The sequence below is a fragment of the Antechinus flavipes genome, chromosome 3 (genome assembly GCF_016432865.1).
Source record: "Antechinus flavipes isolate AdamAnt ecotype Samford, QLD, Australia chromosome 3, AdamAnt_v2, whole genome shotgun sequence".
Taxonomy (NCBI): domain Eukaryota; kingdom Metazoa; phylum Chordata; class Mammalia; order Dasyuromorphia; family Dasyuridae; genus Antechinus; species Antechinus flavipes.
The window spans coordinates 100,065,075-100,081,984 of NC_067400.1; the positions used below are offsets into that span (position 1 = coordinate 100,065,075).

Genomic DNA, 16,910 nt, shown 5'->3' on the forward strand with positions numbered 1-16,910 from the left:
TAATGGTTCTATAAACATATATTTAGATGATATGGTGATGTGATGGCTCTCCTCATGATTGGGGCTAGAAGAATGTGTTGTGGAGAGGTAATCTTAGGGAAGGATTAGAGGGTTGAGGGAAAGAGTCAGAGTGTCTCTGTTGCAGCAGGCTCAGAGGAAAGACTTCAGAGTCTCCAGAGTCCAGGATCCATCTTTGATAAGCCCCTTGACAGCTTGCCTGCCTTCTTCACTTCTCCTAAAGACCAAGGACTTTGATCTTCACTCTGACTGATCCTGAGGTCCTCCAGAGAGCCAACCTGGCCATTACTAAATAGGATTTTCCTCATAATAATATGGAATATCTCACTGTTTTATGCTTAACACATTCCTTAAAATTAGAGGGCCATGAAAAGGTTTTCTATCATCATATTTTTAAACTATCTTGTATAATAATGATATATGCATTGGGGAAAGTTTTTTGACCTAACCAATAAGATGCACTTTTCATACTTAATAAACAAGCACAGTGAGACCCTACATTCTTACATTTAAAAAAAATCAATTACACAATAGTAAAAATATAGACTACTGGGAAATATTGCTTGTGAAAACCTACCCTCATAACAAATATGATCTTGATGCCATTTTAGATTGGATTCAGAAACAATTGCTAAAAATAGAAAAGCAGAAAACATTTGACACAGTATTTCCTTATTATTTTTTTATTCATTTTGAGATGATGATCAGTTCACCAACATGCTATTTCATAAATGTCTACAACCTATCAGGCATTGTGCTAGTCAAGAGGTTACAAAGGCAAAAATGGATAAGCCCTAAAATCAAGTTTACAACATACTTGAGGAAACAATGTATGTAAGTATATATGTATACCTATACACATATACCATGTTATCTACATATATATTAAACACAAGATAAACTTCAGGAGTAAAGAGGCTAGGGATTAGGAGCAGATTTAGGTAAACTCATCTGAAATAAAGATTATTTCATTCTTTATATTTAAATATATAGTCCCAAGTAGAGTCCCTATATCACATCAGGGATTGATTAATGAATTTACTGAATAAAAAGTGACAGATGAGGTGAGCTGTGAAGAAAATGAGAGGCTCTATGAGGTTGGAATAAAGAGAATGCACTCTTACCATGGGAAATAAACTACACAAATGAAAGTAAAAGTAAAAGAACAGCATTAAAATAAGTTTGGCTATACCATTCAGCAGGTGATAAGGATGAATATATAATAAGGTTTGAAATGCAATTTGGGAAATATTAAGGTCCGGAATGTTTTCCAAAACTTTGATATCATTTATTCCATTTGATAGATACTTTTGGAATAGATTCCTTATTAGGATGAGTATTAATGAATACAATGAAACATGGAAAGCCTTAGATGAAATGATGCAAAGAAAGTAAGTAGAGCAGGAAGGAAAAGAAAATGGGAATAAGCATTTGTATAGCACCGTGTGCTTTTATATTTTTATCCTCACAACAATCCTGGTTGAGATATGCTTTTATTATCCCCACTTTTCCAGATGAGAAAGCTAAGGCAAAAAGAGATTAAGTGACTTGCCTACGTTCCTACCTTGGATTCCCAAGTATTTGCGAAGTGCCAAGACTATGCCCCCTAACTGTTCCCAGGAAATTAGTAAAACATAGATACCATAACAATGACTGCTACAGCAAATGAAAAGGACAAAAACATAATAGAAAGGTAATACCATTAAGTTCTAATGGCCAAGCTTGACTTCAAAGAAAATTAAAGATACCTTCATTTCTCTGCAGAGGAGGAAGACTGCTGAGTGTAAAACTCTACATATAATACATTTTTTCCATATGTTGCTTAATTTTGCTATGTTGTGTCACAGTTACCTTTTAATATCCTGACCTAGTTGTCCTATTTAGTTACTCTGCCTCAGGTTATAACCTTTCCCTCTTAATGTTTGATGAGATAAAGGTTTTATATCTTTAGGCTATGATCATTCCTTCTTAATGTTTGACAGGATAAAGGTCTATCCATTTTAGACATCTTAGAATATCAGTAACCTCTCCAGTACCTCCCTCCATTGTGTCATCCTAGGTGCCTTCCCCATCAGGTTATCCCCATCCAAGTACCTCCCCCATTATGTCATTGTTCTTATTATCCTATAAAAAGTCTTGCTGTCTAATATTCAGTGCTGGATTCTTTGAGGCAGTAGTCTCTTTCAGCCCTGGGACCAACCATGGATCCATTGGTCCCAGTAACTCTATACATTTAATAAATTATTAAATTGTCCTCTAATCTCTGTCTTGCTCAGTTTCTCCAGCATTACAGGTGAACTAATTTTTCCACTTTCTTATTCTTTGTTATAAAGGATAAGCTCTCTCAGAGGCAGGAGGCAGAAGACAGAAAAATAAATAGGGAAATATAGGAAACATACAAACAAAAAATGTCAGCAAAATTAATTTTTTAAAAGAAGTTCATTGAGCTGGGGGGAAAAAAAACATGTATATAATAAATGTCCTTTCATCTCTCCATTTCCTATTTTCACATTTATTACTTTGTCATTGCTTTAATTGGACACAATATTTTTCATATTTATTTTTTCTCTTAACATTGTATTAATTTTAATCTTTGGTCTATGAATAGTTTTTTAAATTATTTATGAAAATTTGATTCATAAATTAGTTCCATTAGGACTATATCAGAGACTAGTCAAAAATTTCAAACATTTAGGTAATAATAAAATAAGATGCATAAAGAAAGGTCATTAAATTTATTAACTAATAAGTCACTAGTGTCCCTTATTATTTATAATAAGTATGGTCTTATTCTTAATCTCTTAATCAGGCACACATTAAAAAAAATCTGATAAATATCTCTTATGAACATTGCTCCCCCAAAAACATATAAAAGTTTAGCAAAACAACTATAAGATTATGCTTAAGACTCTCTCTATATATATGTATGTATATTTATATACATATATATTTTACTATGACAACAGTTTAGACCAAACATAAAAAAAAAGTTTCAACATTAGGATAACAAAAAAGAAAATGAACAATTATGGTAACAGCCACAACAATCAAAATGGCATGATTATATCAATAGAAAAAGCCTTTTGACAAAATACAAAATTCTTTAATGCCCAAACCTCTTAAAAACAAGGCTTAATAAAAGGGCTATTGTTAAAAGTATATATCTAAAACCAAAAGCTAGAATAATTTTCAAAGAGGAAAAGCAAAGATTTCCAACAAATTAGGGGTAAAGAAAGCATGTCTATCTCCCTCTAAATATTTCACATATTTAGTTCCCTTTTATTATCCTGACTTGGTTTCCTTAAATCGTCCTGCCTTGGTTTCTAATTGTTCTGCTCAATCCTGCAAAATCACCCCATCCCTCTTAATCATCAGGATATTTGATAAGGATAAAAGATCTCATATTTTAGAAAATCCCAATCTATCAGAATACCAGATACCATCTTATCAAGATGCCTTCTCCCCCCCCCCCATTATGTCATCTCTGGTGCCTTCTCAGCACCCTGACACTGCTCCTGCCTCAATCTACCCTGTGAGTCTGAGCCACGTATTACATATGTCATTGAGAACTCACATTGTTGACTGCAATCTTGGAGAGGATAGTCTCATTTAGCCCTGAGACCAAATCATGAATCCATTTGGTCCCAGTAAATCTCTCCCTTTCAAATAAAATATTAAATACTCTCTAATCTCTGTCTTGCCTCAGTTTTTTCGGCATTACAACAAAGTTCTATAAGTGCTAAAAGAAAGAAAAATGCAAAAGGTACTTTTAATGAAATGTTGAAAAATGAAATAATGGAATTAATTATTCCTATTTCCAGTAGATGTGAAGTTTACTTTATTAAATGTCAGGTATCAACCAAATTAAGTGAATTAAAAATACCAAGAAAATAACATGATTCAAACATCAGAATTTCTATTTGAAATAAACAAAGACAAATGTAGAAAAAAGAAAGAGAGAGAAATCCTACTCAAAATAGTAGGGGTAAAAGTTCCCCTTTGCAAAAAGTTGATTTCTAGGAAATCAACCTACAAAGGCACAATCAACATTTCCATAAGTATCCTTAAAAAGTTAACACTTTATAGAAATAAAAGAATCCTTAATTGAATAAATATTTATTGTTTATTGTTGTACAACATCAGCTTAATAAAAACAATGAGACAAATTAAATTAACTTACAGATTTAATGGTAATACCAAAACTATTTGTGAGTCATTTTGGAGACAAAATTGAGATAAAGTAAAGGTCTTGAAGATGAAGGGAAATGATCAAAACGAAAATAGGAATGAGAGAAAGATAGTTTTTTCAGACCAATAAAGCATTAATTATAAAATGTTTCTACTACTGGTTAAAAATGTAAAGTCAATCAGCAGAACATACTAGGTGAACTAGAACTAGAATCAAATCATTAGCACTCTGTTTACTAAATAAAAGACCCTAAACTATTAAAAGAAAAACACCTTGTCTAACAAGATTTATTGAGAAACTGGAAAGCAGTCTGAACAAATATAGGTGAAGAGGAGTATATGTGGAAACAAATATAATATAAAATCAAAAGGAATTAATAAATTAATAAAACTATTGACTTCTGAGGAGACATTTACATAGTATATATACGAGCTAAGGTTAAAGTTCAGGTCCTCTGACTCCAATTCATTATTTTAGCATTTTTTTCCTTAAAGATGGAGGTGATTTAATGATAACTATAAACAAAAGAAAAGAATCAAGCAAAAGGATAATGGATCAAATATGCAATTAGAGTTTAAAAACAAAGATATTTTTATCTTTTTAACATATTTGACATAATTATTACAAACAGAAGTTAAAAGGAAGCTAATGAACAGTACCTGATTTAAACAAAAAAAACTAATTTATTTCATCTGATAATTTCAGAGTTTATTTTCCACTGTGTGGTTGTGGTTCTGCCCTAATGGTTTCCCACAGTTATTGCAATTTACTAATATTATCCTCTAACTTCTCTCCTTTATCATGGCTTTTCATTTGAGAATTGATGAATATACACAAAATGCAATACACATATAATGATCATAAAAACTCTAAAGAATATTGCAGATAGTTGAAACAAGGCAATAATCTAGGACTTAATTTCCTAATATACAAAAGGGAGACTTTGGATTAGATATTTAAACATCTATTACAGTTCTAACATTTCCGAATTCTATTATCATTCAATGAATTAAAAAAGACTCCGGAGAAACAAAAGTATTGCTTTGTGTAAATTATAGAATATAAAGCTTAATAAAGTTCTATACATGTGGTTTGGGCAATATGATAAAGAAAAAAAATTAAAATCTGAGGCTAAACTCAGAAACAAGCTTTTTCTTGTTTAAAAAAAAAAAGTCCAAATTAAATTGTTGTTTTAGAAATCAGTCTACTAGTAAATACACTATTTAACTTCCTGGTGCAAATTTAAGAATAGCATTTATTATTTAAAAATGTTTAATCAATGCCTGTTAGAATCCTTATAAAGTGATAAGTCAGTTGCCTAATTTAGCATGGTACTTAGCAACTTAGCAAACTCTCTAACTCACTATGTATTTAAGTACTCATTGGAGTTCCCAAGTATGGGAGATTCACAAAGTTAACTTTCTAACTTTGTTAATTCACACTTCCCTTAATCCCTCCCTTGGAGGAGGAGTCAGCCTTTTGCACCCAGCATAAATAGAGCTTCAGTGAACCAGTTGGGGTCAGTTCAGCAGAAGCCCTCTCTCAGAGGCAAGTCAGATTCATTCCAACTTTCACCTTTGTGCTAGCTGAAGGCTGAAGGACAAACCTTTGGATTTGGAGACATTGGGAAGGAGCTCTTGGAACCAAGCAGAGAGAAAACTAAGCAGGCTATTTTGGAGGAAGCAATAAAAGATCTGAACTTTTAACACCTGGCTGCATTTGGTGATTATTACTTTGAACCGAAACTAAGGCTGCCTCCAGAAAACCTCCCCAAGAAACCTGCTCACAGAGAGAACCATTAAAGAAGAGAACATCACAAATGCCTATCAAATGATGGAGGTGATTCAATAATCACAATAATAAACTTGCTAAAATCTACCTGTAATGTTACTGTTCAGGTAGGAGCCACTGAGAATCTTCCTCTAGTAAATTATAGAGAAGGGAACCGCTAAGTTATGTGCTAGTAATAAGATGTAAATAACTGGATTTGCTATTTTTTTAAAGAAGGTTCATGGTAGTTACTGGAGAAGACAATGGTGGTCAAACATTAAATCTCATGCTTTTATGAGGATTAAAGTTTTGCTATGTATCAAGAATTGGTTGAGTGGGTTTGAATAATTTAGAATATCATAATCAACTCATTTCAATTTTACTAGTTTTACTAGTTTACTATGTTCACTTTAATAGGGAACTAAATTCAGTCAGATATTTCTTACTTTGGAAATATTTTCTACTCCCTTAAAGACAAGTGTTTTTTAGCACTGGACATATATGTGTGTGTGTGTGTGTGTGTATATATATATATATATATATATATACATATATTTTTTTTTCTCCCTCCCTCCCTAAGAGAAGGAACACATACATACATACAAACATATACATACACATAAAAACACACACATTTTACCTTCTTAATGAAGCACAATGGACAGAGGGCCTAACTAACAGGAGGATCCAGATTCAAAGTACAACTTCCTAAATAGATAGATAGATAGAGCTAGGGACAAAACTTTTTTCAATGCAAAATCATTCCCCATCTCTAAATCTTGGAATCTTATAGACACTCCACATTTGTTATGCTGGTGCTAAATTTGTAATGGTCACTTTCAAGCAAATATTTTGGAATATGTAATGTCAAAGAGTGTAACTTCTCAGCATGCTTTTTAAGAAATTCAACTATTTCTCTGCCTTTCTTCTGTCGAATCAACACAAAATTTGTAGAATGAATGGTTTTCAATAACAGGAGCCCTTTAAAGTCAGTTTGCAAATCTAACCACAATTTTCAAAGATCAGGCTATACCTACTAATAATAAAGATGACAAAATAATGTTTTGTTAAAAAAAAAAAATCTACTCTCTTTCACAAGGAGGCTTAAAAGATATGAAGTTGAGGAATTAATTTTGTATGTTGTACAAAAAGAGGAGGAATGCAAACATAAAGATTCTAGATTAAAATATCTATAATAGAATTAAAATATATTCCAATATAAAATCATAATAGAAATGTTTCATTAAGGATTAATGACTGAAATGCATTTTGTTCAGTGTTTTCAAATACATATACCTTTTAAAAACTAGTCTAAAAGATTAAAGAAATAAAAACAATCTTAATTGTTACCCTGAAGATGATTTTAATGATTAATTTCTATAAAGGAGAGGAGAAAAAAATCCCAATTATTGTGAATATGATAAAAGGAAATGGGGTTAAGTAAATGAATTGAAAATAAAAGTAGGTATAGTAAAATATTATTTAATATGCTACTTCTAGTACTATAGTACCATGGTAGTACTATGACACTCTTATTGGAGGGATATAAGGACCTCTAAAATCAGTAGAAAGTTGAGATATGAGATGAGAAAAAATATGAATAATTTTAATTTTGAAAAATCTGAATAACCTGAATAAACTGAGATTAAACCAGCCATTAAAAAACAAAAGTCAGAAATGAGATGAAAGGAAACTGGAAGAATATATGATGTTCAACGAAGGTTTATGGAAAACTAAAAGCTGAGTACAAAATATTATATGCCCTCAACTAAGAGAAATACATGTAAATGGCTGGTACTACAAATGTTGCTTGTCTTCCTACCAAAAATGGCAACAAAAGTAATGCAATACATTCATAAGAGAGTACGTTTCATCTATCCAAGGACAAGAAAAAAAACTTACAGTATCTAATTAATGGGGGAAAAACAGGCAACTCAGTTTATAATGAATAGCCAGCAACCTTCAGAATAAATAAGACCTGGATTCAAGTGCTTTAGATAGATTATTGTGTAGATGACCTTTGGAAACTCTCAAAGACAAAAATTACAGCACAGTTGTTGAGCTGTATTAACAGAGAAAGATCCATCACCTTCCTCCATTCTACTGCCCCCCCCAAAAAACCACACAGAAGTTCACTATCAGATCAGAAAAACACTACCTCCACAGGAAATTCCCCCAAAAAGAAATTTAAAAAAAAAAATGAAAACTAGTTTGTGCATAAAATTTTTGGTATTCAATTTTCAAATACGAAAAAAAAAAAAAGGAAAACAACCTACAATCTGATTCAATTTGAAATTGAATATACTGCATATCTTACTCCAATTCATTGATCAAGATAAAAATTTTTCAATATGCTCTGAAAAACTTATGCATATCTAGCTAAGATACAAATATTGTATATTTATGTACTATTATTGTCTGTTATATTTTTAAAAATACGAATGTGAAATGTGAATTAAAGGTTCTAAAAGTTTAAAAAAATCCAACTTAAGTCTAAAGATCTCTGAACATATACAGGATAAAAAGGAATTCTGAACTTAATGAAATACAATTTTTCAGTATGTTGATGTTCCAGCTGAATTCTGTGTTTTATTTCAAATAAAATATAGTAACTTTGATTGACTACATTTGAGGGGAAAAAAATCAATATTTGCATTTAGTTTAGAAGTTGAGTGAAGATGAGCCTTGGTTTGTCATTAAGTTCAAGTATCTGATAATAAGCAGATTAATTTTGTTTTCATTTGATAAATATGAATAATCCTTATAATTCAAAATAAAACATTCAGATAAACATAAAACACAAAACTCACTTTGCAGAGAGAGCTAAGGTTGAACCCAAAGGTCTGGGCATTCCGGGAGCCTGCATTCATGTAGTTTCCCAGTAGCAACACAAGTTCCAATAATTTGCTAAAGCTTTTACTCTTCTTTATCTGGTCACATGCAGCATTGACAGCCATAATATCTGGTTTGAGGCTGTTCACCTGCTCCTCAAATTGAAGTTTAAATAGAATGGCAGTGAGACGTGGTCGTAGTCTTTTCACAGTGCTCATCTGGGGGAAAAAGAAAATTTCTTTAAAATTCATGATATCTTTTATTTAGTACTATACAAATGGACATTCTTTATGCTATGTTATGCTAGAAAAGGACAGAAGTAGTGAACTCTCCAAAAATTGGAAAAAACTAGTGAATGAATATGAAATTAATACTTGAGAAAATTGTTGTTTGCTCCTGTTATTGAGAATGTTTTATGTGCGGGGAAATGACAAGTTGGAGAGAGAAAATTCAGAGTTAAAAGTAAAATAAAGTTCCATTAAAATCAATAATAAATGAAAGGAACCCCTTATTCATAATAGCTAAGCTATTTGGTAATATTTTTAAGTAATCTACTTCTTCAGATAAATCTTAAAATGCAATAATGCAAATTATATCCACAAATATTTATAACAAAATCAAAGGTATTCTGACATTTAATTGTGGAGACATGGCATTGTTACAGATCTTTGGAAAATCAGTCACGTTGTTCTGTTCTACACATATTTATAAGTGTCTAAAAGCATTTATTCTGCTAAAAAGGAAATTGTTTTCAGAAGTAGCCATAAAATAGCTATCAGGGTTGCTTAGAATAAGTATATGAAGATCAACAATTTCAGTTATGTTAAAATGAGCTTCTTCAGAAAAGGACGGGAACTGACTTTCTTTTGTCACATTCCAACAAAGTCATAGATGGGACACAGTGGAAGACATAATGTGAAAATAATAAGGATAAACATACTACGATATAACAAGTCTTCCCTGAAGAGGTTAAACAAAGAAAATGGGAGGATTGACAAAAGTCATGTTATTGCCTTTGGTTTTAGTTCATTTTCAGACTGACATGAACACAGAAAGCAAAATAAAATAAAGAATTTTGAGTATACCTTAATTCTTGATCCTCGTATATTTCTATATATAATTTTGGAACAATCATAGGACTAGAAAAGATCATCTAAATCCAGAAGCCTTAGTTTAAGAGATGACTTAATATAAAACTCATACACTGATTGTTCAGGACTGAAAACTAGGTGATCCTGTCTGTTTTAAGCCATGGAAATAGTTCACATTGCTATTATTTCATTCAGAGATCTCTTTTTCAAATCAAACTATTTTTCTAATCCAATTCAATTCCACAAATATTTGTTGAATACTTGGTCAAAGACTGTCTAATACCACCACTGTTCTCCCAGAGCTGACAAATTTATAAGGAATGTGGAATACGGCACAAGAAATCATAATTCAAGATAGACAATGTCATACAAGAGGAACAAAGTAATAAGAAGTGTTGGAATCCTTACTAACTGCTAACTAATTAGAGTTGATCTAATCTTACAAGAAGATGTTTTGGCCAGAACCTGAAACAAGGTACTAAGTAGAACTAATTAATACAAGGCTTGTGTTCACACCTTAATGTCACACACAATGTGGACATTGGAGTCCACAAGTATGCTAGCTTCACAAAGTACACTTTCTAACTTCAAGGGAGTCCACACCTCCCTTAAAGCTCATTGGGCCAGAGAGCACTATGGGAGAAAACCCATAATCCCATTCTCTCAGAAGTCAGATAAAAGGCCAGCGATGAGGCATCTATGGCAGAATACATTTTTTCCTCTTGGCTGGCTGATCGCGCTAGACTCGAGAGGAGCGACTCTGGTGCAGAGAACACTTTGACGGATTTCAGTGGAGCTACGCCAGAAGCCCTCTCTCTGCGGCAAGTTGGTGGCTGGGCTCCCCAGAAGGAGATAAGAGAGACCTTCCATCTCTGTCTTGGTTGGAGGCAGAAGAAAGCAGAGGCAGAGGCTGAAGAACAGAACCTTTGGATTTGGAGACATCCGAAGGGCTCCAAGCCTCTAAACCGGCTTTGCCTTGAGAAGAACAAGAACTCCAACATTTGAACTCATATCAAAGAAGATTTAAGAAAAAAATTTTACATCTGGGTGAGATAGACCCAAAAGTCATTCCAGAAGGAAGAAAAGCATGAGTAATAACTAACTCAAAGAACAACAGAAAAAAGTTCTGTTTGGCTGGACTAATAAAATTTATATCTAGAAGATAGAACAAAAGCTGGAAATTATGGGTTATGGACTCATACATTAAAAATCGAAATGGACACTGAAGGCTAAGTAGTCCAATGTCTTAATTGTATAGATAAGTAATTTAGCCAAAGTCGTATTGGTATAGAATGCCATTTGAACACAAATCCTCTGGCTTCAAATATGTATTATTCCATGCTACCTTTCATTATTTTAAATCTGCTATCTACAAGATATCCTAAAACTTTTTCATTGTTGTTGGTCATTCAGTTAGATCTCATTCTACGTGACTCCATGGTTTTCTTGGTAAATAAAAGATGTTGGAGAAATCTGCTATTTCTTTCTCCAGTGTGTCCACTTTTGACAGAAGAGGAAACTGAGGTAAACAAAGTTAAATGACTTGCCTAGAGTCATACAGTAAGTTTCTGAGGTTGGATTGGAACTCTGATTTTCCTGACTCCAGGCCTGATGCTCTACATGCTATACTACCAACTGCCCCCAAACTGAAGTTTTAACAGCCCATGCTTCGCCTTAAGCCATTTCTCTGAAGTTGCCCTTGAGAAGATTGTACTCTCAAAACTAAAATTATTTCTACCATCATGCAGCAGCCCTCTCTTATTAAGTCAATTAGCTCAGCAAATTTGGGGTATGCTCAGAACCAACACCCCAATCCTACTCCCACCAAGTTTGGACAGAAATGAAATTAAAACTTATTTAGTTATAGAAACCAACTGTTCTATCTACCTTTTATTTTTTTTTAATTTAATTTTTTTTTATTATCACTTTTTATTGATAGAAACCATGCCTGAATAATTTTTTACATTATCCCTTGCACTCACCTCTGTTCCGACTTTTCCCTTCCCTCCCTCCACACCTTCCCCTAGATGGCAGGCAGTCTTATACATGTTAAATATGTTATAATATATCCTAAATACAATATATGTGTGCAGAACCGAACAGTTCTCTTGTTGCAAAGGGAGAATTGGATTCAGAAGGTAAAAATAGCCTGGGAAGAAAAACAAAAATGCAAACAGTTTACACTCATTTCCCAGTGTTCCTTCTCTTGAGTACAGCTGCTTCTGTCCATCATTGATCAATTGGAACTGAGTTAGATCTTCTCTTTATCGAAGATAGCCATTTCTATCAAAATACATCCTCATACAATATCGTTGTTGAAGTGTATAATGATCTCCTGGTTCTGCTCATTTCACTCAGCATCAGTTCATGTAAGTCTCTCCAAGCCTCTCTGTATTCTTCCTGCTGGTCATTTCTTACAGAACAATAATATTCCATAACATTTATATACCACAATTTACCCAACCATTCTCCAATTGATGCACATCCATTCATTTTCTACTTTATAGCCACTACAAAAAGGGCTGCCACAAACATTTTGGCACATACAGGTCTCTTTCCCTTCTTTAGTATCTTTTTGGGGTATAAGCCCAGTAGTAGCATTGCTGGATCAACAGGTATGCAGTTTGATAACTTTTTGGGCATCATTCCAGATTGTTCTCCAAAATGGTTGGATTCGTTCACAACTCCACCAACAATGCCATCAATGTCCCAGTTTTCCCGCATCCCCTCCAACATTCATCATGATTTTTTTCCTGTCATCTTAGCCAATCTGACAGGTGTGTAGTGGTATCTCAGAGTTGTCTTAATTTGCATTTCTCTGATCAATAATGATTTGGAACACTCTTTTATATGAGTGGAAATAGTTTCAATTTCATCATCTGAAAATTGTTCATATCCTTTGACTATTTATCAATTGGAGAATGGTTTGATTTCTTATAAATTAGAGTCAATTCTCTATATATTTTGGAAATGAGGACTTTATCAGAACCTTTAACTGTAAAAATGTTTTCCCAGTTTGTTGCTTCCCTTCTAATTTTGTTTGCATTAGTTTTGTTTGTACAAAGGGTTTTTAATTTGATGTAATCAAAATTTTCTATTTTGTGATCAATAATGATATCTAATTCTTCTTTGGTCACAAATTCCTTCCTCTTCCACAAGTCTGATAGGTAAACTATCCTATGTTCCTCTAATTTCTTTATGATCTCGTTCTTTATGCCTAAATCATGGACCCATTTTGAGCTTATGTTGGTATATGGTGTTAAGTGTGGGTCCATGCCTAATTTTTGGCATACTAATTTCCAGTTTTCCCAGCAGTTTTTGTCAAATAATGACTTCTTATCCCAAAAGTTGGGATCTTTGGGTTTGTCAAACATTAGATTGCTATAGTTATTGACTACTTTGTCTTGTGAACCTAACCTATTCCACTGATGAACTAATTTATTTCTTAGCCAATACCAAATGGTTTTGGTGACTGTTGCTTTAGAATATAGTTTTAGATCAGGTACAGCTAGGCCACCTTCATTTGATTTTTTTTTCATTAATTCCCTTGAAATTCTTGATCTTTTGTTCTTCCATACGAATTTTGTTGTTATTTTTTCTAGGTCATTAAAATAGTTTCTTGGGAGTCTGATTGATATGGCACTAAATAAATAGATTAGTCTAGGGAGTATTGTCATCTGTTCTATCTACCTTTAAACAAATACAGCAAGCTACAAGTCTCCAAAAAACTTCGAAAAGATTAAGTATGATTCATATCTATAGACAGGTATCAAGTATATCTCACAAAAAAAAAATAGTAAACAAAAAAAGTAAAATTTCATTTGTACTCAGTTTTTAAATATTGTCATTCATAACACAAATACTATTTTTGCATAACTGTTAGCATTATTACCTTTCTATAGTGCTTAATTATTACAAAGAACTTTATACATACATCATTTCATAAGATGTTATGACAAATTTAAAATACATAAAAGAGGGGATCTTGGAGGCAGAGAAATCAGGATTCAAATTAGCCTCAGATACTTACTGGCTATGTCTCCTTAGAAAATATATATATATTTAAAAAGAAAAGAAAAAAAAATACACACACACGCACACACATACATATACTTGCTATACAATTAAACACAATTTAATGACTGATAAGTAAGGCCTTTTCCTCTTTGTAGGGCTCTTTTTCTACTCAAAGTTAATTCCTCTTTCAATACTGATTATTAATTATATGTGGAAAATCCCTAGGAAAAAATATAAACTTCCTTCACAGAAGATCTTTATCCTCAAGGCCTTTCTTCTGGCACTCATCCACAATTCTACAGGAAAATTTCATGCCTTTATTAATTGTCTCCCTCTGTCCAACTGCTTTTTGCTTACTTTTGCTTTTACTGCTATAACTAGATTAGGTCTTCTCCCTTTTCTACTATAACTTCAAAAATAATTATCTGGAACAAAAGGGATTTATATCACCTAGAATTCAGAGATAAGACACTCCACATTAAAAAAAAAAATTTTTAATTTACCAAAGATACTCGACATTTCCCTTCTAAGCCAATTCTTGAGTACATTAGAAATCATTCCAACACCATAATCAATTTCACCCACCTTTAAACAATTACTGAGTTTTAAGATCTTAAATAACAGTCTTAGGATGGATGTAATATAAATAACACCATGCTCTCAATCAAAATCCTGGAATCTTCCAACAGGGAAGAAATACCTCTAAAATCCACAAGGAATGAAATTTCTGATATGTAAAATGGAAAAACTGGGAAAGTATTTTTTGGAGATTCTAAAGTAGCCATGCAGATTTGGAGGACTATAGCATCATTTCTAGGCCTACTATTTCTAATGTAGTACAAAATAAACTTTTAATATTTTTAAACACATAATTTTTGTACATTGCTTTCTTCTCTTTTCTTCCAACTCTAGTGCAGATGCTGAGTTACCACATAATTATTTACTTGAAAAATGTAGGAAATAAAATAGGTGGGAGAAGCTGAAAAGTTTCCTCATTTCAAAAATCCTCAAATTCACACAAAAGGCCATTAGCTGAAGGGAGTAACCCTATTTTAGAGAAATTGGATTTTACAAAACCTACAAAGTTTATATTTTTCTCACTGCTGAGAACAGATTATTTATATGTGAGCTCTTCTCAAGAGTTTTTACTATAATTTCTATAGTCTTGTTATTTGTGTAAATTCTTTTATAACCATCTCCCCAATCTCTTTACTAACACTGATAACCTACTCGTTCTCTTTTATTGTCCTGACTCGTTTCCCTAATTATCCTCAAGTCAGTTTCTCTAATTGTTCTGCTCAATTCTGCAAAACCAACCCTCCCTCTTAATCAGAATATTGGATAAGGATAAAAGATCTTCTATTTTAGAATATCAGAATGTCTCTCCCCATCCCAACCATCAGAATATCAGATATCGTCTTATCAAGATGCCTCTTCCCATCTCTGTGGTGCCTCCCCCTTTTATGTCATCCCCCTCTCCAGAGGCTCACCCCAATCGGTCAGAGTCCTGTTCCTCTCAGCACCCTGAATCGGCCCTTACCTCAGGCTACCCCCTGAATCTGAGCCACGTGTATATATGTCATTGAGAACTCACCTTGTTTGCTGGATTCTTGGAGATGATAGAATCATTTAGCCCTGGGACCAAACCATGGATCCATTGGTCCCAGTAAATCTCTCCCTTTTAAATAAATTATTAAATACTCTCTAATCTCTATCTTGCCTCAGTTTCTCCTGCATTATAATCTAAACATTCTCCTTTTATAGGGCTCTGCATTTTGTGAAATTCAGTTTTCATAATGACAGTGATGATGAAAATAACCAATCTTAAACAATAGGCATTTTTATTTTAAGTTCTTAGAGGAATTTGAAGTAACAATTTACATTTGTGAGATCTTTTAAGGATTACAATATACTTTTCTCCTGTAAAATAAATGACAACAATAACAATAACAAATTGCAAAAAGTAATAAGGTATAGTATATAGAAAGTCAGCCTTGGAAGCAGAAAGGATTAAATTCAAGTCTTCTATCTAATATGTAATAGCTACATGAATTTGGGCAAGTAATTAAAGCACTCAGTGTCCAAGGCAAATTTCTAAGACTATAATTTTACAGACTCGCTGCTATACATTGGGAGAAGGGGGTTTCATACTAAGAAGGTTCCCCATACTCATGAAAGCAAAAGCCCAGAACAAAAATTTAAAAAAAAAAAAAGATATTTATATATCCTATTTTTTTTTAATACCCAGGAAGCATTTTTCGACATTAGGCTTAGATTCTTTCTTTGTGACTGACTAATTATCTTTGAAAGGTTTATTTAACCTTTCTATGTTTGAGTTTCCTCATTTGTAAATCTGTAAAACCAGTAGGCTGATAGTCTCTGAAGTCCCTTCCAGCTCTTAATCTATGATAGATGGTGAACTAGATAATAGACACATTATTATCCATCTTTTAGAGATGAGAAAATGGGTCCCAAAAAGTTGTCACTTATAATGCTAATATAGCTAGTAATGTAATTCAAATAAAGGTCTCCTTATTACAAGACCAACATTCTATTTATCCCGCACCTATGTTGCATCCAAGAAATTAGCAAATTATACTGTTATTTAACTCTTAGGATTTCAATTGCTTTGATCCCAAATTTAAAAAAAATTTTCACTATGCAATGCTAATTTTAAAAAAGGAATGTGATAATTCCCAATTAAATTTTCTACAATGGAAGCTCTAAGTCTCTCTACTCAATAGTTGATTTGAGATATATCAGGTTTCTGGCTATTTCTGTTCCTCACTCTAAAAATCATCATAAATTCTAAGCCACTGAGGTTGCCAAAGGAATTCCAGTTCAATTTGAAAGTCCCAGGGAGTTGGGAGATCACTTCACAAATAAAGCAAAAAGATTCAAGAAAAAACCACTGAGTCCTCTATAGGAGGAGTCATCTACTTCAAAGCCTTTATTTTACAAATGAGGAAAATAAAGCCTACAGATAAGTAGTA

The 16,910-nt window shown here is 32.8% G+C and overlaps 1 protein-coding gene across 1 annotated transcript in view; it reads right to left on the bottom strand.

The window, feature by feature from the left end:
• The window catches only part of DIAPH3 (diaphanous related formin 3), a 419,718-nt gene that overhangs the window by 200,328 nt on the left and 202,480 nt on the right, over positions 1 to 16,910 (bottom strand). The window contains exon 20 of the mRNA XM_051983890.1: positions 8,788 to 9,027. Coding sequence (XP_051839850.1) covers positions 8,788 to 9,027 — 240 coding nt within the window. The remainder of the gene's footprint in view (positions 1 to 8,787; positions 9,028 to 16,910) is intronic.